Genomic DNA, 22307 nt, shown 5'->3' on the forward strand with positions numbered 1-22307 from the left:
CAGCCACGCTGACTTTGAAGATCTCTGTTCCAGGTTTCCCAGCTTGCAGACCCAAGGGGTAGCCCAGCTGCCTGGTTCGAACGCGAGTGATTTAAACTCATCAGCTCTTCCATAAGAAATGGTGCAACCAGTGAAGAGAACCAGAATTCATTCCTTGTGCTCCTGACCTGCAATGCTGAGTGGCCAGAGAAGATGTTTAAAAAAATGCCAAAAACTAAACCCCACTTTTTTTTCCCCTACGTCGCTACAGAAAAGGCCGTGCAAACAATCTGCTCGGACTGGCCAAGGGACAAGGCTGGCAGAGATGTTTGCACAGCCTCGGGGCTCTTTGGCAAGCCTGGTTTGCATTTGCTGTGTGTGCCCTCCCCATTCTACCCGCTGGTTTTAAGAGGCTTCCCAGCAGCATCCATGTGCCCTGGCTCTGCAGCACTGCCGCACCCCACATACGGGGCTGTACCTATGGCAGCAACCAGCCTTTTAGGGAAAAAAGCACAGAAAGAGAAAAAAATAGTTTCTTATCTCTGGCCCCCAGTCAGGCCACACTGATTCTATATTCCTTTGCGAAGACATCAGGCAGTTGCATCTTTATCTCTTAATACCCCCAATAAGTAGCTCAGCTTAGGTTAGTGGCACCCATCAGCGTCTCTGCAATTAAAAGGCTGTCAGTATTTTCACTATAAACCCAGCTATTCAGAAACTTAACATGGCTCCAACATAACTTCCAAGAATAAATTTGGCCAAAACAAAAAGAGAAGCAGAGGATAATTATTTTTTTTAAGGACAAGGAATATGAATCTATAGCATTTTTGCACAGCGAGGTCCCTTGGGAAATCTGCTCCCAAGTCACAGCTAAAGTTTTCTGTTAAGCACTAGAGAAACCAAGGAGATCCTTTCAGGCTGCAAGTAAGGGGTGGGAGGAAAAGCAATTAATTGCTTTAATATGAAATGTCACATTTAAAATAGATCCTCCAAAACCAGAAACTGTAGGCTGGTAAATCCTTCCTTTCTAGAAATACTGTGGGTTTTGGTGGGAGTACCACTCAAAATAAGCATGCAGAATCAGGCCTCAAGTACATAAAATATAGAATTTGGTACTTAAAAATATTTATAAATAACTTAAGAGGTTCAGGCTCAGAGGCATGTACAGCTGAGTATTTCCCTCTGACATGGGGAACTGCAGGGATCCACATCCAGTATGGATGGATCCCTAACGGATCCCCAGTGGAGAAATTTGCTTTATGCTTAACGTAGAAACAAAACCTGCCCATTGCAAGCTCTTTGGAAAGCCTCCCACAGCCCTTTGAGAGCATGTGGAGGACATGTCTAATCGAGCAGAAAGCAGATGGGAGTATAGATCCATAGCACAGAATGTGACCTGTTCTTCCTATATGTTCACAGTATACAGCAAAACAGCTCGTGGGGGGTTCCTCGGCCGCACCTGCACCGCGAGGTCAGCCCAGCTAAGCTTGACTGCGGGTGACTGCAGCCCTCCTCTGAGCTCACGTGGGACGTGGTCTGCCTTGGCTCAGCGCTGGAGTAAAGCAACCTGGGAGAGGGAGAGGGAGAGGGAGAGGGAGAAGAGAGAGGAGAGGAGAGAGGAGAGAGGAGAGGAGAGAGGAGAGGGAGAGGAGAGGGAGAGGAGAGGAGAGGGAGAGGGAGAGGGAGAGGGAGAGGGAGAGGGAGAGGAGGGGAGAGGAGAGGGAGAGGAGAGGGAGAGGAGAGGAAGAGGAGAGGAAGAGGAGAGGAGAGGGAGAGGAGGAGGGAGCCCTTGAGCTCTGCCCTCGAGCAAAGACAGGCTCAGCTGGTGCGACTGGTCGGCTCTGCAACCTCCCGGCCCAGCTCAGGTGCGGGGCAGGCAGTATTGATGCAACCTCATGCCCCTGCGTCCACAGCAGACATCCAGCCAGAAGACTTCCCCTGAAGGGAAGCCTTGAATTCACCTCACAACTCTTCCTCTTGTACACCGGGCTTGTGCCTGTTGAGCAGACTGCCGACCGAAGGCACGCCAGGGAGGGTTAAGGTCAGAAGTACATTCATTTGGATGATTTCTTTCACGTAGTTCAGACGACACGTGTCGCGTGGCAGCCCGAGAGCTGGCCACCCCCCCCGCAGTCACGGGACAGCAGAGCACGGAGGGGCCCGCTCCCAGCACGGCAAAGCGGCTCCCCTGAGCAAGCGACCGCTCCGGGGCACGCTGTGCACAGCTCCCTTCGGAGACGAGCCAGGCACGCCGCTTTGGCCACGCGGACATTTGTCCACTAGACACGGACTGGGGCAAACCGGTCACACGGGCCGTATCCTCATGGGAGACGTTGAGCTGGACGGCTCCACGCCATCAGCCATGCCCTGAGCAAAAAATGAACTCTAGATTTCTTTTCCCCTGTGGGTTTCATTCAGACCCATTATGTACTTGGTCTTAGCGTATTTTTTTTCCTGTTAAACACCTAAAAAAAAAAAAATATTCTTTGGCACTTGTGCGACAACGACACATAGACGTGACAGTCTGCTGTCCCTCGGCTGCTTGCTGGACTCATCTCTAGAGGTCCACGTGTGCGGAGTCTGTGTCCACCCTCTGGGCCTCGCCAAACACGAGGAATGCACAGAGGCCAATGCTGTTCACAGCAGCCACCAGGTTGAAAACGGAAATCCAGGAGCCGGTCGTTTCAATCAGGTAGCCAGCCAAGTACACGCAAATGACACCTGGGACAGGAGGGAAGAGAAGGAAATGCAAAGGCTGTGGGGCAAGAGGCTGCCTGCGAGGAGGGGGCTCCCGGGAAAGGCTGAGCTGCGGAAGGTGCCTTACCTAGGAGAGCTCCGCCTGTATTCCCAACACCTGTAAAGAAACGAAAGGAATTGCCTATTCGAAAGCCACCGACGTGAGCGGCCTCGCCCGGGCTCCCGCCCCACCCCGCTCTGCGTGCCCAGCTAAACGCCTTGCTGGTGGCGGGGGCCACCGACACTCGGCCTCACCCCCCCCGGGGCAGGGTGGCATTTGCCGAACGGCGAGGCACGGCCGGGCCGCCGCGCGCCCGGGCAGCGGCAGGCGCATCGCAGAAGGAAGCTGAGGCCGCAGACCCGGGGTAGATGTTGCACAGAGCTACTCCGGCTCAAATGCTGGCGACTGTGCCCCCTCCTGTACGCACCACCTTTCCGGCACAACCGAAACCCCACCGGCACCCTTACCGAACAGTAAGCCAGCACACGAGGGGGCCAGATCCTGTACGTTTACTGAAATGCCACTAGTGAGAAACAGAGGGGGAAAACGGCCATTTTAATGGAGCGCGACTGCTTTTTCATCATTTACACGGAGTTTAGCTTGTCAAGCAAAAGGAAGGGGTCCTAGAGAATAAATGGCACTGTCAGGAGGAAGAGGCTGAGAGTGAAGCAGCACAGGGGAGTACCAGCAGGAAAAGGATTCAACCCAAAGCCTTCAGAGGGGCCAAAATGCAGCTCCCCTCTGCTTCACCTCCCTAGGACCTGCCCGGCCCAACGTGCCCTCCAGTAGGCCAAGCCCTTCCCCACGCCACAGGTCTGCTGGATCCACTCCAGCCCCGCAGGCGCTAAGCTCCACCGGCCTCGCGGGGACCAACGCGCGATGCGCAGACAAGCACCAGTTCTTGCTCCGACAGTCGTGAGGGAGGCGGCGTCCCCCGAGACCCCCCAATGCCACGTGTGGGCTAGGAGCCAAGGGCCACAGCTACGGTCGTGACCGCTCCCGTTACCTGTGGTTGAAGGTCTGAAGGCCGACAGAGGCGGAGGCGAACACTATCGCTTCGCGAAAACTGGAGGTCTGGCCCAGGCACAAAGCAAAAATGCTCGAGACACCAGAGCCAATGACCTGGAAGACAGGGAACATTAAATACCACGGCACATTTTCTGTAAGGAAGAAAGCAACTCCTTTCATGGACAAGCTGCTCCCTGTTACAATGGCAAGAGCTCATAAGCACCAGGTGCTTCTCAAGCCTTTTTTTCCCCCACTGTCCCGTCCTTCTGTCAGAGGTCTGGAGGGATGCGATGCTGCGGAGCAGAGAGGACATGCTGCGCTCTCATCCGGCATTTCTATTTCTGCTCATCCTTGTATTGCTATTTCCTATCATCTAAGGGGTCGTTTGGCGTGACAGCGCATGGCTGGCCTTTGCCTGCGAAGGACAACCTCTTTGGAGCTCTCACAAATCTCTCTGCTCAACGTTACCGTTGGTCCACGCTCTGTTCCTCACTCCCACAGGCGCTGACCACCACTACCTGCAAAGCTAGAAACCCTCTCCTCTTTCCACCCGTAACCACCAACCTGGCTCCATAAGAGGTCCGACCTGCCTGTAGGCAGAGGTCGGCAGGTAGCTCAGTCTCTCCTGTGGCTTCAGCTCTCTTACCTGCATGAACTTACGAATGGTGATGGTTTTGTAGCCTGGAAGAGAAAAGGAGAGTTCCGGTTAAGCACAGCTCACCAGGTCTCCTTGTTCTCCAGCCCGGACAGCACAGGGTAAGTGGATTTCAGATGGCCAGATTTCATCTCCAGGCGGACATTGCGACTGAGATCAAAGGGAGCCCCACACACATGGATGGGATTTGGACCCTGGGATACTTTCATATCAGAACCTCACGTTGTCAGTTTGCTGGGTCTTCGCCCTACCAACAAGCCCATCTCCTCCCACCCAGGTCCTCCTTCCACATCACATAAAATAAGAGCTGAGGAAAAGCCAAAAGAGCTCTTACCCTGGTTGATTAAATAATCAGACAGAAATCCACTGAACAAGCTTGTCGGAATTGCAACCAGCCAGGGGACTACATTAAACACCCAACCCTGAAAGGGAGCAAAAATCAAGAGAGGTTTTCTGTCAGAGCTGAGTTTGTTTTCGAGTATTTTATTTGATAGTCTGTGATATCTGTAGTAAGGAAAAAAAATGAAGTGATCAGGACTTCTTGCAGGATCTCTCACCCTGCACCTCTCCAAAGTCTGTAAGGTGGCATGTGCATCACGGGGCTGTAGCATTCGTAGGTTTGTTGTCTTTCCTTCTGTCCTGGTGACCCTGCCTCCAAGGGAGAGGCAGAAAGCTCCGTCTGCTCTGGGAAAGAGCGATTAAACTTGGCAAAGCTTACTGTTCAGCAAGGTGATGTGGCAGAGAGCCACGGCGCCCTGGAAAGCAAGCTGTAGATTTTTACTCTGCCCTGTGGATCATCGGTAAAGCTGTCGGCAAAATTTCCGACATCAGCTTCAACCTCATTAGCAGCGTTACTGTGAAGCTGAGGGAACATAGCTGGATTTTCTAATGCCAGGATTAGGAAACATTACGGGTAGCGACATACTTTGGTCTATTTTCAATTAAGCGAGCTTGCTACAGTTGTAATCACAGATGATTACCGGTCATCTGGATTACAGCTGCTCAGAGGCGTTTTGGTGCCCAGATCCCACGAGGAGCTGAAATCGGTGCAGGTTGGGCTGGGCTTCACCTCAGCTGGTTGAACCTACCCATCCATCCACCGTCCCCCACATCTCCCCCTTCGCTCAGAACCCATCGCCCCATGGCGGCGTCCCTCCCTGCCTCGCTTGGCTTCAGGATACGCAGAAGGGCTGAATAATCTTGGTTTTGAAGAACCTTGTTTCAGCTGCTCCTGGAAGGCGTAGCAGGGCCCATCTGCACCTTTCAGTGCCTCTGAAACTTTGGGTCTTGGTCACTTTGGAAAATGTTACCCCATAGGGCTTGTGGGGTAATATCTCTGGTGTCTGTTCACACCAGCTGAGGTTACTCAGCAAGTCAATCCCAACACACCGAAGCCACCCTTGCCTCTTCCCTACGGCCCATCACCCCGAGGCAGAGCCCTCCACCACCTCCACCAGGCGGGCTGCAGGCTTGGGCAGCGGTGAAGGCAGCTCACCTGCAGAAAGGGACTTTGGCCAGTAGGTGACATAGGATTCCCACACTACGGATTATCATCCATCCTTTAAGATCAGGCATCCTCAAGCCCCGTTTTATTAAAAGGCATGAAGTGATTATCAGATGCAGGAACATTATATAAAGCATCTTACGTAAGGGCACCATGATATAATGCTTAACAGATGGTAAATTACGGCTGCACAAGCATATTACTCGAGGTGCACAGATCTTGTCACAACAATATGTTTGCTGGTTTAATATACGATTTTAATATAAATATCAAGGATGCCATAAAGCGCCTTACACACGTAATATGAAAAGGCGTTTGTAAGCAGCTCTGGAAATTACAAAAAACCCAACAGAGCCATTGTGGAAAAGATTGTCTGAGTCTCCGAGAACAAGATCAAAATACCAGCTCTCGGCCCAGATGAGTATTTGTCTAGGTTTCTGAAAAATGGGAACATCATTTGTGCTGAAGAGAGGCAAGCTTTTACAGTATTTTTGAAGTACACGTTGTTAATGGTAATTATCATTTTCGCAGGCAGGTCTGAGCTATAGAATGTCAGTACAGTTTAAAAACCCTGTGAAAACCCAGGAGTGAATGGTGGTCATTTGCAACAGCGTAACTTCATGAGCTCTGTGCCATTTGAAAACCATCCCTTCCTCAGAAGAAAAGCCGCCTGAAAACCAAACACAACCCTCTCCTCCTCGCCCTTCTTCTGGAGGGTGCCCCAGCCCTGCCTCACTTCAGCATCCCTAAACAAGCAAACGGAAACCAGCCTCTGCCTACCTGGCGGGAGGATGCTCGCGGCTCCAAAGGTATGTGCAGGCGGGTAACGGCTCCTACCCCGCAGGGAAACCACCTGCCTCCCCACCCGCGCTCACCAAGTCCCCTGCCATCACCTTCCTCCCTAACGCACCCGTTTCGGCAGGCAGCCTGCACGACCTCATTTGCGCGGAGACCGGCAACGCCTGTGTCGCAGAATCAACCTACCTTTGACTCGGGGAAAGTTTCCTTAAAGAAAGTTGGCAGCCAGGAGAGGAGAGTGAAGAACGTGCTGGCTGTGGAAAGCTGAGCGATGATGACAGCCCTGAAAATACACAGCGGGGAGGAAATAATCAGGAGTGACAGGTCACACTGGGTGGGAAACGGGCACTCAAGCAACCCCATATTTCAGCTCCTTGTCTATAAATAAATCCTTCACAGCGCTGCAATTGCTTCCTGAGATTTTTTCATAGATAACTACTGCTCTTGGCTTTACTGCTCGCTCCTTCGCTGCTCTCACCGCACAGCGCCCGGGCGGGCGCCTGACGTCAGCCCCCGGGTTCAGGTGAGGTTAATTGCCGCAGCAGTTGTGTGCGTGCATTTCCCCTCAGCCTCTTCGAGCGCTGCAAGAGCTGTCCTGCTCCAAGAGGTGTTGTTTGGAGTTTTCTAGGGATTTGTTATCAGCAGATGCTCCATGGTTATTCAAGGCAGGAATGGGCTTGCTGCCCTGCAGCCCCATCGCCCTCCTCCCCATCTTTAAACGCCACCTGGGAACATGCTTCAGTACCAAATGCATAATCACAAAATAAAAATGGCTATTAAAAAGATATTTTGCCAGCAATGAGAACACAGCCTGTGCCACCCGGTGCCCCTGAGCAGCACTTCTCAGGAGCCCATTAGAAGCAGCATTTCTAACAAGACTGGTGGAGAATATCACTCTGGAGGAGCACACGACCCTGACAGGGAACAGCCTGCAAAGGGGAAAGATTTGCCAGTAACGTTCAAGCCTGACATTCCTCTGGACAGAACATAAACTGCATTTTAGAATGGAATGGAATGGGATGGGATGGGATGGGATGGAATGGGATGGGATGGGATGGGATGGGATGGAATGGCATCGAATGGGATGGGATGGCATGGAATGGAATGGAATGGGATAGAATGGGATAGAACGGGATAGAATGGGATGGGATGGAATGGCATCGAATGGGATGGGATGGCACGGAATGGAATGGAATAGAATAGAATACTCTAGCCAAGCTTACCGTTTTAGTTTATACAGAATGGATTAGAAAACCTGGTAAAACTTCTCAAATATATAAAAAAGTGGACACAATACATGTAGACAGGACAAATAAGCACAGAGAGGAGAAAAAGCCCTTGGCAGGAGGGTGCTCTCGCAGGCCTCCTGCTGCGTGGTGCTCGCGGCCGCCGCAGCTGCCTACCATATCGGTGCCTTCTTAAACAGCTGCTTCCAGGGAACTTTGGTCTGCTTGGATATCGAGAGGCCCCTCGTTAAATAGTCTATGGGGATGATGAGTTCTGCAGGGAAGAAAACATACAAAGGAAAGCTCTGATCAGTAATTTTCTGTGCAGCTGGAGAGAGCCCAGGGAGCCCACTATACAACTACCTTTAGTCTCCTTCTCTTTTTTTGGGCAATATCAGCATTGGATGCTCATGAAAACACCTTGCTACGTTGACCAAATTTTTTCCACTGCATCCACACACTACCCTACCCCGTCACCTTCACCCATTTGTTGTATCTCTTGTTATAATTAAACAAAAATCTCTTTGGGCAAGGGCCAGGTTTGGATTTTGTGCAGCACCAGGCACACACCAGGCTCCTGATGAACTGGGCTCCTACATACCATGCTCGCACTGAAAATGCTGCAGCCAGGTGTAATGGTTTGCCCGTGTGTGGAATTACTCCCAGACAGTTATTTAGGAAGAGATATTCTGGATTAACTGGTTTTTAAAAGCTCTATGTGTAAATGCTCTTAGTTTGGCTTAAGTATCTTGCCCCGCTTTAGCTTAATCCACTTTGAAGATCATGCTTTGTTTGGTGTTTTCACTGGTGCTTAAGAGTACTGAGGAGTCAGATCAGGCTCTCGACAGCAATATAATCCAGCGTCGGACTTAAATCGGAAATCAGCAACGCAACAGCTCAAAGCCTTGTTTCTGGGTTTAGCATCTTGGGGCAGACACAGCGTGTATTATACAAGATAACTGAACAAAAGTCTTTGTGTAAAACCAGGCGTGATCCTGGAAACACAGGGGATTTGCAGAAAATATCAGAGAGGTATCACTCGGGTCCCGCAGCCTCAGGAGTGCTGGCAGCCCGCGGGATGCCGGCGGCTGGACGTACCTTTCTCGTTCAGGAGGTACTTGCAGGTGCAGTAAACCCAGAGCAGAGTGAGCAAACCAGAGAAGTAGAAAACACTCTCCCAGCCGTACCAGTCCAGGAGGAGAGATCCTGCACCGCCGATCACCAGCGTCCTGCAAGGGAAGCAGCGCTCGGGTTTACAGGTCTGGCTAAGAGCGTTTGGACTGCAGGCATCAGCGGGAGATGCTCCCTGGGGGGGTGCTGCCTGTCCCTAAACGCACTTAAAGGAGCCACTAGTCACTGCGTGGGCAGGCGCTGCCCGCTGGCCCGGACAACCCGGGATCTGCGACCTGCCCCGTTCCCTCGTGGCGCCTCGGGATCCTCAGCTGGAGAGGAGAAACTGCTAAGGGACCTCCCGCTCGCCTGCCCCGCACTGACACGTGCCCGTCGGGGAAAGAAAATGAGGTTGCTGGTGAGCAGAAGGTTTCTCAGAGAATGTATAAGTCAGCAAAAGAAATTTGTACATTGGGAAATTAAGTGACTAAATGCAGTAATATTTCTATCTGGCTTTTAAGCAGCCCCTCCATTTAGAGAGGAAACTCTCATGGAGGTTAGCAGAGGTGGGGAAGTTATATTAGCCCCATCTATCAGAGAAGACAGGTGACCAGCCTCGGGCTGACCCTTGCTCTTCCTACCGGATCAGGCTGTTTCACACAGTAATTAAATGTTACAAACACTCTTTAAATTCTGGCTTGGAAAGAAAGAAAAGAAAAACCCATAAACCCTTGACGTGCACGACAGCAACTGCCTGAGGCTTCCTCAGCTGCAGCCGGTATCCTCAAGGACCCAGAAATCCGCATTGGTTTTGGGCTGCGAGTTTTGCCTCCAACTATTTAAAGGCATTTCATCACGTGCGATGTCCGGAGACTGTCACTCGCGGCTCGAAGCCTTCTGAACTTACCCAAACTGCGAGCCAGTCCCCACTGTGCTGTAGGTGAAGGCTCGCTCGCTCTCCCGGACCTTCTGGGACAGCAGGCTGGCCAGGGACGGGAAATACACCCCTGCGAGCAACGGGAGCAAGGCAGGGAGCAGTCAGGCTCCTGTGCCCTCGTCAGCAAATCAAAAGCAAATTTAAAAGATCCAGCAGGAGTTAAACACCGAGACAAAGCAGCGAGACCTTTGGTGAATTCAAAACAGGGCTATAAAATAAAGCAAATGAATCTATTGCCGTGAAAGGTTTGTTTGTGCCTTCTCCGTAATCCCCCGTTTCCTCATCACTGCTGCTACTGTAAATCCACCAGTGCCAATGCAATTCTCCCAGCAGTGCCCCAGCGCTGCAGCTCGGCAAAAGGGAAGGAAAATCAACCCAAATTATTCAGAAGTTTTGGCAAGGACCAATTTTCCCCCAAGTGCTTTGAAGGAGTTTTAAAATGCAGAAGATCAAACAGGAACATTGATGATTTCGGAAGCCAGCAGCCCTTGTCTGGCAGAGAGATTTCTACAGGGGAATGATTTGTCAGCAACTTTATCTAGAAATGTCACTTTTTTTTCCCGTGGAAGTTCTGGATGCAGAGGCACTTTTGAGGCAGAGGACTGCTTGAACACGCAGGTTTGCGCTGCAAACCACATGATTTGCACCTGAATTTACTGCACACGAGCCCCGGTGCAAGGAAACCCCTGGGCAGACAGACACACTGGCAGGGTGGGGGTCTCACCTTGCAGCAGCCCCATGAGGAACCTGGAGGAGGTCATAAAAACGAGATGGGCAGACGTGACGTGGGTGAGCAGCGGGGTGAGGACCGTGAGGAACCCCCAGGCTGATGCCGAGAGGAGGAGGACTTTCTCACCTCCTACCCTGCAAGACAGAAAACACGTTATCAAAAACGAGCGGAGGGCAAAAGGGCAAAGCCCTCCAGCCAAGCCGCAAGTGTTCTTCCCAGTTTAGCCTGTTTTTACGAGCAGCTTTTCAGTCAAACCTGTTCGCCTCCTCTTACAAATGCCCTTTGGGAAGCAGGATCTGCAGCTCTGACCTCCTCCCTTCCCACCCCACCGGCGCAGGCAGCGAGCGGCCGGGCCCCGGCATTGCCCTCACCGGGGCACTGGCCATCAGCGCTGCCCATCCAATTCCAGGGCCCACCAGCCCCAGAGCACCGATGCACTCAAGCCTCTGATGGAGGGGAAGCCCAAGCTGCTCTCACTGTCCTGCTTTTCTCAACCAGTGACGGTGTTTTCTCTTCTATCTGCTCTTTTGCATCAGCTCTGCCTGTTAGCATTTGGCTTTTTGCAGGTTTGCTTGCAAACTATTGACGAACATAATTAAATAGCATAGTGCCCTGCATGGATAACGTACTCCTCCCAAGCACGTGTTCCTTGCAAAAGGTTTCATAGGAAAGCCCTCCTCACTAAGAAAAAGGTGGCTCGGGAAAGGAACTTGAGCAGGGAGCTACACAGATCTTCCCTTACGGCTAACTGGGGAAGTTGTTTTTGAATTAATATAATAAAATGGAGACGCTGTTTTTCCTGAACATGATGGAAACTGTGATGAGGGCTTGCTTGTGAAAAGATTGCACAAGAATATAGGGTGGAAAAACTGGAGGTGCTGAACTGAAACTATGAACTGAAGACAAATTATGCAGATCAAACAGAAAAACCGCTGTATTCCTTGCAAAAAGGAAGTTATTTTCTTCTTGTGGTTAGTGATTGCAGCTATAAACCCTCCCGAATGGCCGTCTGGCACCGCTGGGATTAAAGAGTCTTTTAATGGACAAACAACACTCCCGGTGAGCAGCATCTATGAACTATGCAAAGAGCATCCGCATTTATCACTTTTCTAAAATAAAGTTGCTTTACACCCACTATTTCTTTCATCAACTTAACATGTAAGCTCGTGGGTTTGCTGTTTTATTCCAATGACTGAACGAGCGCTAAAAGCAACCTCCATCAGAAAAATTACGCTGGTAGAAAAGTGCTCTTCACTCTTTCCAGGTGAAAAAAAAAACAACTACATTGGTCTAAGTGTCCATTAAGGTAACTGTAGATCTCTCCTGGCAGCTGCTGTGCAGGGACTGTCGAGGCAGTAATGATCGTGTAGACACTCGTGTTTGCTGGGGATTTTGCCTGCGCAAAGTCCTTCGGTGCATACTGCCCTGTAAGCCTAGCACCGATTTTAAGACCCAGAGGTCTAGTCGGACAGTCAAAACTACACATGTCCTTTCTGAAACAGAGCTACAGACCCTGAGGGAGGCTGGTGGAGAGACCTCAGCTGCTTTCAGAGCAACCTGCAGCGCCCCATTAAGCTTCTCCCCGTGCACACGCTTCGCCCTCCCACCCCATCGCTGTCCCAGGGTGAAAATTTCACAGCCACTGTTGAGACTTGGAGGTGTCAAAACCAAGCTAAGCGTCACTGAAAGAGCCCGAGCAGAGGAAAACATGGGAATAATTTCCAGTACTGATCGCTGATATGTCCTCCGATAATCTGTGTCAAGCAGTAGCCCCAGAAGAAGCTGCTGAGCACTATGCCGGACTGCTTCTTGTCCCAGTCGAAGTGGGTGCTCAGGGCGACGGCGCAGATGGGCACGGTGACGCGGGCGCAGTACAGCAGGCACGTCCCCAGCAGCAACATCACCGTCCAGACGCGGGACTCGGGCCTGCAAGGATGGAGAGGAAGGTGGGGAAAGGGCAGACGGAAGGGCAAGGCGGAGCAGGCTGCTCGGGCACCTCTGACTGCAGACGGAGGGAAAGGCAGAGGGGAACCTGGTTCCTTTGCTTTTTTCCCCAAACAAAAGTTTTAGAAACTGTTCTTTAAAAGATAAGAAAGGAAAGGTCAGCGCACGAGGTTGGAAGCATTTACGTGAGAGACACCGTCTTGGTAGCAAACTTGTTATTTGGCATTTCTGCCCATGCCTCAAGGCGGGGGGGGTGTGTTACCCTTCCTAAATAGGAGGGAGCTGGAGGAATTCTTTAGTGAGAGACAAGACATGATGGGGCTGAATAGCCCAGAGAGAGGAGCAAGATAAGCCAGCCTGGCCTGATAGGAAGTTTAAGATGATATTATTAATAATACGTTAACAGAACTTGTTCGGTTTGGTACATGAATACTCAGCCCCAAGAACAGTGCTCCTGCAGAAGACGCAGGCTGGAAATAAGCGGGAAGGCAATTTTCCCCGGCTCCCGGTCAGCGATGTGCTTCTGGTGCAGAGATCCACGTTCGGGTGCAAACTTCAGGTGCAGGGGAACCCTAACGTCAGGCTGGGTCCCCCTTTGCCCACGAGTCACGGAGGTAAGAGCTTAGTAAGAACAGCCACTATTTGTGTTATTTGTATTTGGTTATTTTATGCCCGGAAGCCAGAGCACAAAGCGCTGAGCAAACAGACTCTCTGTGCTCCAGAGAGGGCTGGGGAATTCACTGTACCGGGGCATTAACCTCTGCGCTTTCCACCCTACCAAACACACCCGCCTGCTGCGCGGGAAACCACCTGGGTCGCTTTTTATATCGAAATGAGCATTTATTTCTCTGGACTGGAACGATGATAAATGTAGGTTAATCCTACACAGCACAAGACCATTTGTAGACGTGCCAAACGGCCCGTCACGGAGCGAGGCGAAGGAACAATGGAAAGGAAAACACGCCGGGCAGTCGTACCCGCCGGAGGTGAATTTATTGCTGTTTCCTGATGAGGAAGATAAGCAGCTCACTGCCAACCTCCGGCAGGAGGAACTGGAAGTGTTTCAGTTGGTGCTTTGAAGGCTGGAACCCTCTTTACTGTGCGCACGTACAAAATAACACAGCCACTAGAAAACCTCGGGTATCTTTGCTGGAGGAATAAGTAAGCGAGGGCTGACCTGCCTCAGCCGTTCGAACTGGCTGGTAAACGCTCTCGGAGTCTCTCCTGGTCTTACGCCGAGAGGAAGATGTGCAGCAACCGTAGCTTAATTTGCTGTAAAACCAAAGGTGATTCGTTTTTTCAATCTGCCCCAGCCAGCTCCGGCAGCGGCAGCTCCACCGACTCCAGCTTGCTCCGGCAAAGCACGGCGAGCCCGGGTCAGACCAACCCCAGCGGGATGCTACGGGCAGGAGTTCTGGGTACAAATCCCCCCCCCAGCAGGCAGAGGGCAGGTGGGGGGTAACTAGCGATGGAAAACATTATGGAGACCCCCCCAGAGGGGTGTCTCAAATTAATCCAGGATCAGGTGCACGCAGGTCTAAGCGACCGAGCCGCACCTGCCTAACCAGTGCTTCTGCACCCACAGAAACGGGCTGTTGCCAGCCTGGGGCCATAACCTCTCCCGTTATCTACAGCGGCATGGCGCCGACTAATTCGAGCTATTGAACCTGCAACAACTGAGGTGACCAAGGAAAATGCAGCAGCCTGCCACGTGTGTAGGCATTGCCTATTATTTAGCCACCAAGACAGTTTTCTGAATTGTGCTTTTCCCCCTGAAGCAAAGGGAGACCTTTACGAGCATCCCCGCTGCCTGGAGCGGGGCCGAGCTCTGCCTCTTCTCCTGGCAGTTACTCTGATGAGCACAGCAGCATTTTAACGGGATATTAAATCGACGGCTCTTCCTTGGCCCTAAACCTTGTACGGCTGTGCAAGGTGTAAGATGGAGAGAAAAGGACCTGTGCAGCTCAGCTAGTCTTTACTCTGCTTCTCTTCATAATATTGCTGAGGTCTGTTCTTCCCAGCGGGTGTTTGCAACTAGGAAAAGCAAAATCCACGCGCAGCAATGGATTCCTTCCATTCCATTCCCGGTGGCCAGGGAAGGCGCAGGTGGAGGAGGCGTGGTTTGGTACCGAGTGGTTTTAACCCAAAAAAGCGATGAGGAGGCTGCAGAGCGGCTGTGGCCTCGGGGCAGAGGGGGATGCCTCGCCCCGACGAGGCAGGCAGCGGGACCCGAGCCCCCAGCCCCTGGCCAGCGGCGCTGGGCTACCCAGGCAACAAGTCCGACCCGCGGCTCGAAGCGCCACATGGCTGCCTGCAAGAGCAAGACGCCGTCCAGAGCACGGCTCAGAGACGGCCGTGGGAAGGGACTGCCGAGCAGACGCTCTCCCGGCAAGCCTCCTCCCCGGCTGATGTTTTGACAAAACTCCGGTGAATTATTTTCTCTTGACTTTTATTCTCTTTCAAAAGCACCAAATAAGTCTCTGGGTATGACACATTCTCAACGCTCTCTCTGATTACTACTCCATTCTATACATTTATATTCTTTTCCTATATGTTTAATTGCATCGGTAGAGATGCTTAAAACAAGTGGAAAGTATAAAGGTGGCTTCAGACTGCCGCTCGCTCCGTAGGTAGCATATCCAGCTAAGAAAATCCACTCAAATAATATGAGTGCCAAATGTAAACGCTAGCTGCCCACACCCACCTGAAAGCATGGCAAGAATTATTTCTCTGCGAGGACAATGATGCGCTTGCATCAGAGGAAAGAGCTTTGTAAATGCATTTTCTCCTAATTATAGTTATCACAGAGGCTGCCGATGAGTCAATGTTCTGCTCAGTGCAAAACAACAACAGCAAAGGGTACAGGAGAAACCTCGACTCGCACAAAGGGGAAACATTAAGACTCTCCTTCAAAAACTAAGGAATAATAAGAAATCAAACAACAGTTTTTGTAGGTAACAGCAGCCATCCGAGAAGCGGAGCTTTACCGGTGTTAACAAATTAAATCCAATGGCTTCCTCGATGAGGAAAGTAGAGATAATCTGTGCTGGAGATAGCCAAACTGGGTCAGAGTAAAGCACATCCACAACTGAGGACGTCGCAGCCGTCGGTGCCATCGGTGCCACCACGCCCGTCCCGCCGGCCACGCGGGCAGACTGCGCATCCCCCCGCAGCCCTGCGCCAGCGCCGGCCGAGCCGCGGCGACGCGGGGCAGAAGCCTCCGTGGGAGCGGGCAGCCACATCCCAGCCACCGGCAAGTGAATCACCAGAGCTTGTCTGGAGCCGCCTAATTGACTTAATCGGGTGCCGCGTGACGGCGGCAGCTCCTCGCTGCCCAGCCTGTGCTCTCCTCACCCGGCGTGCCTTTCTGCTTACCCGAAACAGGCGCCGCAGGTGCATCCCCTTCAGGGTCACCGGGACCCTCCTCACCGAGCGAAGCAGCCGTGCAGCTAGAAGACACTTGCTATTTCAGAAACCTCCAACCACCACCCAGACAGACTATAATTAGCTCAAGCCCTAATGACTCTTCCTGGGTGTTTTTTTGTGTGGCGGCAGCCCCGTATTTCAGCAGCCCTGCCTGATGTCCCTTGGTTCTCCTCCTCCCAAGGCGGCCCCGGGTGCTGGGTGGCCACAGCTTTGCTTCGAAGCACCCAGCGATTCCCCGGGGACCCGGCTCCCACCAACCAAACGGGCCCCCCGCCTGGGGCACAGGGGTTAAGATTGATTTTCAAGGATGCCCGAGAGCCCCAAAGGGGCCAAACCAAGCCGCGCCATCCCGCAGTGGAAGGAGCGCCAGCGGCACAGGGTTATCTTTATTTGCAGCGTGTTTTCCTGCTGGAGGAATTTCTCCGGTAGATGCCACAGAGCAAATATTTATTCAACCTATTTCTCTTGATTCGCCTCCCTCCTTTCCCCCCGTCTGCGGGTCTGTCTGCAGACACTGCAGGTCACTGTTAAAATGGACTTGCTGGAGTTTAGGCTATCGATTAGATGAGTTTAGCACCCCCGTCAAGGCACGGGTCTGGACCGCCGGGTATTTTCAGGTGGTAAGAGAGCTGTGTTAGACAGCAAGACTGCGAACCGTCTGTCCCAGCAACAGCTCTCGGCCAGAAGCCGTCTGCCAGGTTGTGGGTGTTCTCCATAACCGGAATTGGAGGTGGGAGAAGCGCCGGGAGCTGCAGCTCCCAGTCAGTGTCGGAGCTGTGCCATGGCCAAGGTGGGCGCGGGCACCGGCAGCGGGCCGTACTGCCCACCCCCAGGGCATCTCTACCTCTGTCTCCTTCTCTAAAGACCAAAAATAGCTCTGTGGGAGATGCACGGAGGGCACGTCGGCTGGAGCCGCCGCCAGTGCCCAGCAGCGGACGCTCACCCGTCCCTGCAGGAGCCTGCGGGGGGGTGAGCCTGCGCGGTGGTACCGAGCCCCCAGCCACGCTGCGGGGCCACCAGCTCCAAACCAAGGGCACCCGGCGGCCCAAGCGCCGGCAGCCGGTGCCTGTGGTCCCCCCACACAGCCTGGGGACCTCTCCCTCCTCGTCACCCACTCCCAGCCCCGCAGGAGGACCCCACTTCAAAAACCTCTCTTCCAGCTTACCTGCCTATGGCTTTAATTTACAGTAATCGCCAACACAACCACGGCCTGACTGATGTGGCGTAAACACAGCAGTCGTGCAGACACTCCTGTGCGAGGAGATAATACCCAGGGAGTTATTTTTAACCAGATTTGACAGTCTTCTCACTTCACTCTGTTTTTCTCAACAACAGTTTCTCCTTCGCTTAAAAATCTAACACGCTTGTCAAGAGAGAGGTGTGCGCGTCCCCTCCTCCTTGGGTTGATTTTGTCATGCTGCAGGCCAGCTCCCAGCTAATGACTTGTCGCTGTCAAAAGTAGCTTTGGGGTTTAGAGTAGAGGTATTTTTTCCAATCCACCAGCTAACAGCCAACGAGAGCAGCGCAGAGGACACGGCTTTTTTTTCCTGGGAAAGCTGCTGATTTCCTGTCCGCCTCCCGTGCACAACCTCGCTCCGCAGAGCCGCAGATGACAACGAAGTGGTGCTCAGCAAGCACGGCTCTGGGTTCGCTCCCTCTCTTCGTTTGTTGCTTTCGGCAAAAGCAAAGATGAAATTAGATTTTGGCAGCTCGTATGAGCTGGGAATAGTTGTTAAGTCCAGGTAGAGGCGGTGGGAAAACGTGGTAACAAAGCGCACACGTGCTTTGCACGCTGAGCTAAGGGCATGCATGGATCAGCCCGGAATGAAACGCGTGTCTTGCTTACATTTTCCATGTGAAAGAATTCTCAGCAAGGGCGTGATTAAAACCAGGATGAGGAACTTGTACAATAAAACAATAATAAAAAAACCCCAACCCAACCACCAAAAAAAAAAAAGCAACTAAAGCTGCAACATTGTGTTGACAAAAGATCAGGGCACAGAACTCGGAAAAACAACGTGACCGCTGGCTCCGGGCAAAGAGCGTGGCCAGGCGACGGGAGACCAGCTTGTGGCCGGTGGTACAACCCCTTTTATCTCTCGAGCTTAAAGAAACTGCTATAATAATCCCTTGTCTTCAGGTGTAGCCAGAGGCTGGGAGATGCAGAGTGGCTTCAGGAGTCATTTGCTTCCCAGCACACTCTTGACTTTTTCCATGTTGTATTTCTCCCCTGGAGCCACCATCCAAAATGTGATCCCCGTGTCTACTGCTGGATCTGCCCGTGGCTTTGTGTGCAACCTTCAGCAATAGCTTTCTTGGCGCTTCGATTTTCTCCCAATTAAACCAGAGATACTAAAACACATCTACTCCATGAGGAGTCCTGCTTTGGCATGTTAAGATCTCTATAAAAAAAGCACTATCTAAACGTCCAGATGCGTTACATAAACGCAAGGGCTTTTCCAAGCCCCAAACAGAAATCCCTAAGTGTTGTTCTTGGAAAAGCGAGAGGAGATGCGCGATAGCTGAGCCATTGGAAACCTGCAGAAAAGTTTGGGAAAGGCAGCTGGAGAGGCAGGATAAAACGCAGGGCAAGAACAGTGGAAGAGGAAGGAAAAGCCAGCTGAAAAAAGGGAGGACAAAAGAAGCAGCAGCATGAACAAAGATGGAAAAATAAACCTGCCGAGATAACTGTTTCTCTCTCCTTGCGCTGACGGTGCAGACAGATCTTGGAAGGCTGCCTGGCATGTCTTTTGTTGGAGCATGAAAGGAGAACCCATGTCACTTCCCCCACTTGATAAAACCTTGCCTCCGTGGCAGTAACTCATCACTTGGAAATGGCGAGAGCTCTTTATTTGCATATGTTGTTTGAAAACTGTCCACCAGATTGATTTGAAACCACCCAGTGATGTACTTTATACAACTCAACCAACCTGCCGGCGTGATCTGGCGGATCGCTCCTACTTTCTGCCCCCCCCCGCCCTCTTTACTTTAGAGCATAAAGCCTCCATAAGTCTCCCCAAACGAGGGCTGCGACCACGCGTGTGCATCTACACCAGACAACCGGGACGTCATCTCAGCCTCTGTGAATTACAGCAATATAGATCACAGAATCACAGAATCACTAGGTTGGAAAGGACCTTAAGATCATCAAGTCCAACCATTAATCCAGCGCCACCATGTCCCCTAAACCACGTCCTGAAAGACATGATAACGATCTGATGGGAGTTTTTATTATCCTGCTGCTCCTTCCCATTAACTGGATTCTTTCAATTACTAGCAACACTTAAGACGGTCAGAATCGCTTCAAAATACATCTGTCTTGATCAACAGACTGTCTTCACCAATGTTTTTTTTTTTTTTTGGAAAGTGTTATCGATGGTTTGCATTTTTTCGAACAGATTTGCGAAACTGGAGGGCGCGTTCTGGCCAAATGTATTAAAAACTTTTCTTGGGGGAAAACGTCTAAATGGAAACTTTGCTTTGTGAATATTTGGCAGGGGGTTCTTCCTCTCCCACCACCCCCATTTCACAAGGACTTAGGGAAAAGGTAGAAAGGGGGAGACAGAGAGAAGGAACTTTCCTAAGTGCTTTTTGGGGAAAGAATCTTCAAATTTTAAGCAACCCTAATGCCAAAGGTCTGCTTTTGAGACTTACTCCCTTACTCTTGAGATGAGCATGGGTTTGATTAGACTTCCAGGTCTCTGCAGCAAAAGTCTCCCTGGGGACGGTGGTTTAAAGCCGACTATCGGCCTGCTGCCACTGCAGGAAGTGATCAATGATAAACCTCAACTTACCCAGTGGCTAATTGCTGCTGGAAGGGGCAATTCCTCCCCTTGGCCACGCGTTCCTGCGCACTGGCACCCACGCTCTCTGTCCCTGTGGCTGCCCCTCCACTCTCCTGCTGGGGCGAGCTCGCCATGGGGTGACACGGGCCCCGAAGGAGAAGGGGAGCAGGGAGCCCGCCAGGCATTAGCTCCTCTGCCCGGCAGCGTTAAACCGAACGGAATTTTAAAAGCACAGGAGCAGCACCGGAGTCCAGGTGCTCCCAGTTCGGAAAAGCCTCTGACCATCACATCCAGCTGCCACATGGCACTTCCAAACCATCACCTCACCCTGCCTCGGCCGGGAGAAGCAGCGGGTCCTGCGGTTGAGGTGCGGGATGGCTTTCGCAGGGCGGCAGAGAGGAGCAGCGCAGCCCCAGGTATCCCAGCTCCGTCCCTGGGCTGTAGCCTCCACTCCGAACACACCACCACCCTGCGTTTGCTTATGCCCCTACTGGTAAAAGTTTGGACTTAATAGTGTTTTTAACTATTTTAATTGCTTAACTTGAAGAACAGTTCATGCTGTCTAGCCACTGCGTGGCTACTATTCCAGACTTTATGCTAATTAATTACTATCACCAGTACAAACATCCCTGCTGGAACGCTTCGGTAAGAGCCTCATAGTGGTTTCAATAGCACGTTTAAAGAACTGACTACAGGCCAGAAATAAGCTCAATAGACTTTTTTTCCCCCCGTGTTTCACAGCAATTCCGTATCTTCCCCCATTCCTCTACTGTCTCTGCTGGAGCCCGGGGAGCGAGGCAGCGGGGCTCGCCCGGGGCGCTGGGTCCGTGTCCCCCGGTACCGTCCTCCCGCACCCCCGGAGGGCAGCGTCGGGGCCGGGGAGAGGAGGGTCTCGGCCCGGCGGCATCCCGCCACGGAGCACCCAGCACCTCCCGAAACCGCCTCTGCGGGCAGCGGTTCAGGCTGCCTGAGCCCCCCCGCCCCGAAGCCGCACCAGGAGGCGGCGGAGGGGCCCTGCGGCGGAGCTTGCCCCAGGCTGCGGAGGGTCCCGGGGCCCGGAGGGGCCGGGGGATGCCCGGCGGGGGGGTCCCGGCGAGAGGCTTACCTGGACCAGTGCGGGTCCCCGCCGCCATCCCGCCTCATGCCGTCGTGCTGCGCGGCCCTGGGGCCGTGCTCGGCGCTGCACAGCGGCACATTCCTGCCGCCGCCACCCGCGGCCATGCGGGCAGCGCCTTCCGCCTCCGCCGGCTCACATCGCGGCGGCTGCCGGCTCCCTCCCCCCGCCGAGCCGCGGCCACGTGTCAGCGCCTCCCGCCGCCGCCGCCCGCCGCGCCGTTCCGGGAAGTCCGGCAGCCGGGAAACCGGCCGGGACCCGGGAGCCGCTCCCGGAGCAGCCTCGAACCCGTGGCAGCCGAAGAGTGCCCGGGTGGGGAAGGCGCCCGGCCCACGGCGGGGGCGCGGGTCGTCTTCTCCATCCGTCACCCACTAACATGTGCTTCGGGTGCGTTTTTTTGGTTTTTGGGGTTTTTTCAAGTTTTTTCTCCCGCTCCGGTGAATACTTACCCCCCACCGGCCAAATCGAGCGGGGCCGACGGCTCAGGGGCGCTCCTCTCCCTCCCACACCTGGACAGCACAGCGTGTCACCCACTGCTGGCGCAACGGGCCCTGCTCCTCTGGCTTGCATAGGTTTGCCAGCAGAAAAGTCTCCGTCTCTGCTTTTTAAGGATTAGAATTGAGTATTTCCATCCAAAGAATTTAAGGAAAAAATAAATAGGAATAAGTATTGTTACAGCTTGATTTAACTCTGTTGGCTAGAGCTGTTGCCTTGTTGATCTGAGAGATCATCGGCATCCTTTATGGAAACAGATAATTAAAATGATGGTTATCTCGGCCTGAAACAAGAGGACTCACTTCAGAAATATGAACGAGCAGGCGGAGAAGCTTTGTGAAGATGTTGTTCAGGTGATTCTGTAGCCGACAGCAGCCTGGATGCAGGCATGGCAAAACTTCCAGGTCAGCAAAGGACCAGCCTGACCAAGGTCGTACCTGGCCCTTGGGAAAGGTACGGGAGCCTCTGGGCTGCGCTGAAAAGTACAGGGTGCAGGGCAGGCATCTCCCCTCTGCCAGCCGCCGGCAACTGCTCATTAAAATTAAGCCTTTAGCCGACCAGTGTTTAGCTAGCTCACCCATTCTTCTCCTAACAGGAATACTTTGCAGGTCCCTAAAGAGCAGTTAAGCTACTTAAATCAAGAACTTGAGAGCGCGAAGTAGCAAAAGGTTCTTCACAGACCATAGCGACAACGCCAGAACAAGGAGGTTGCCAGGGCTGACAAAAGCAGTGGTCATAAAAATCGGACTTTCTTCTTTGCCTCAGCATTTCTTCCCGAGAGGAGAGATCTCCCCCAAAAGGCCTGTGGCATAGTCGCACACAGTCACACAGACCTGCTACCAAGAGAGAAAACAAACAA

General features: G+C 52.5%; 1 protein-coding gene across 1 annotated transcript; it reads right to left on the bottom strand.

Moving 5' to 3' along the window:
• Nucleotides 1-2453: 2453 nt before the first annotated feature.
• SLC17A9 (solute carrier family 17 member 9) lies at nt 2454-21060 on the bottom strand (the record flags this gene model as incomplete). Its single annotated transcript, XM_082007392.1, has 13 exons — nt 2454-2700; nt 2804-2833; nt 3184-3239; nt 3723-3838; nt 4371-4405; nt 4714-4801; nt 6868-6964; nt 8085-8181; nt 9006-9136; nt 9925-10024; nt 10679-10818; nt 12413-12610; nt 20945-21060. 13 exons carry the CDS (start codon nt 21058-21060, stop codon nt 2537-2539), a joined length of 1368 nt encoding a protein of 455 aa, XP_081863518.1. The 3' UTR covers nt 2454-2536.
• Between the last annotated feature and the right edge of the window lie 1247 nt (nt 21061-22307).

Source organism: Phaethon aethereus (genome assembly GCF_964289735.1).
Source record: "Phaethon aethereus genome assembly, chromosome: 16".
In the NCBI taxonomy this organism is placed as follows: domain Eukaryota; kingdom Metazoa; phylum Chordata; class Aves; order Phaethontiformes; family Phaethontidae; genus Phaethon; species Phaethon aethereus.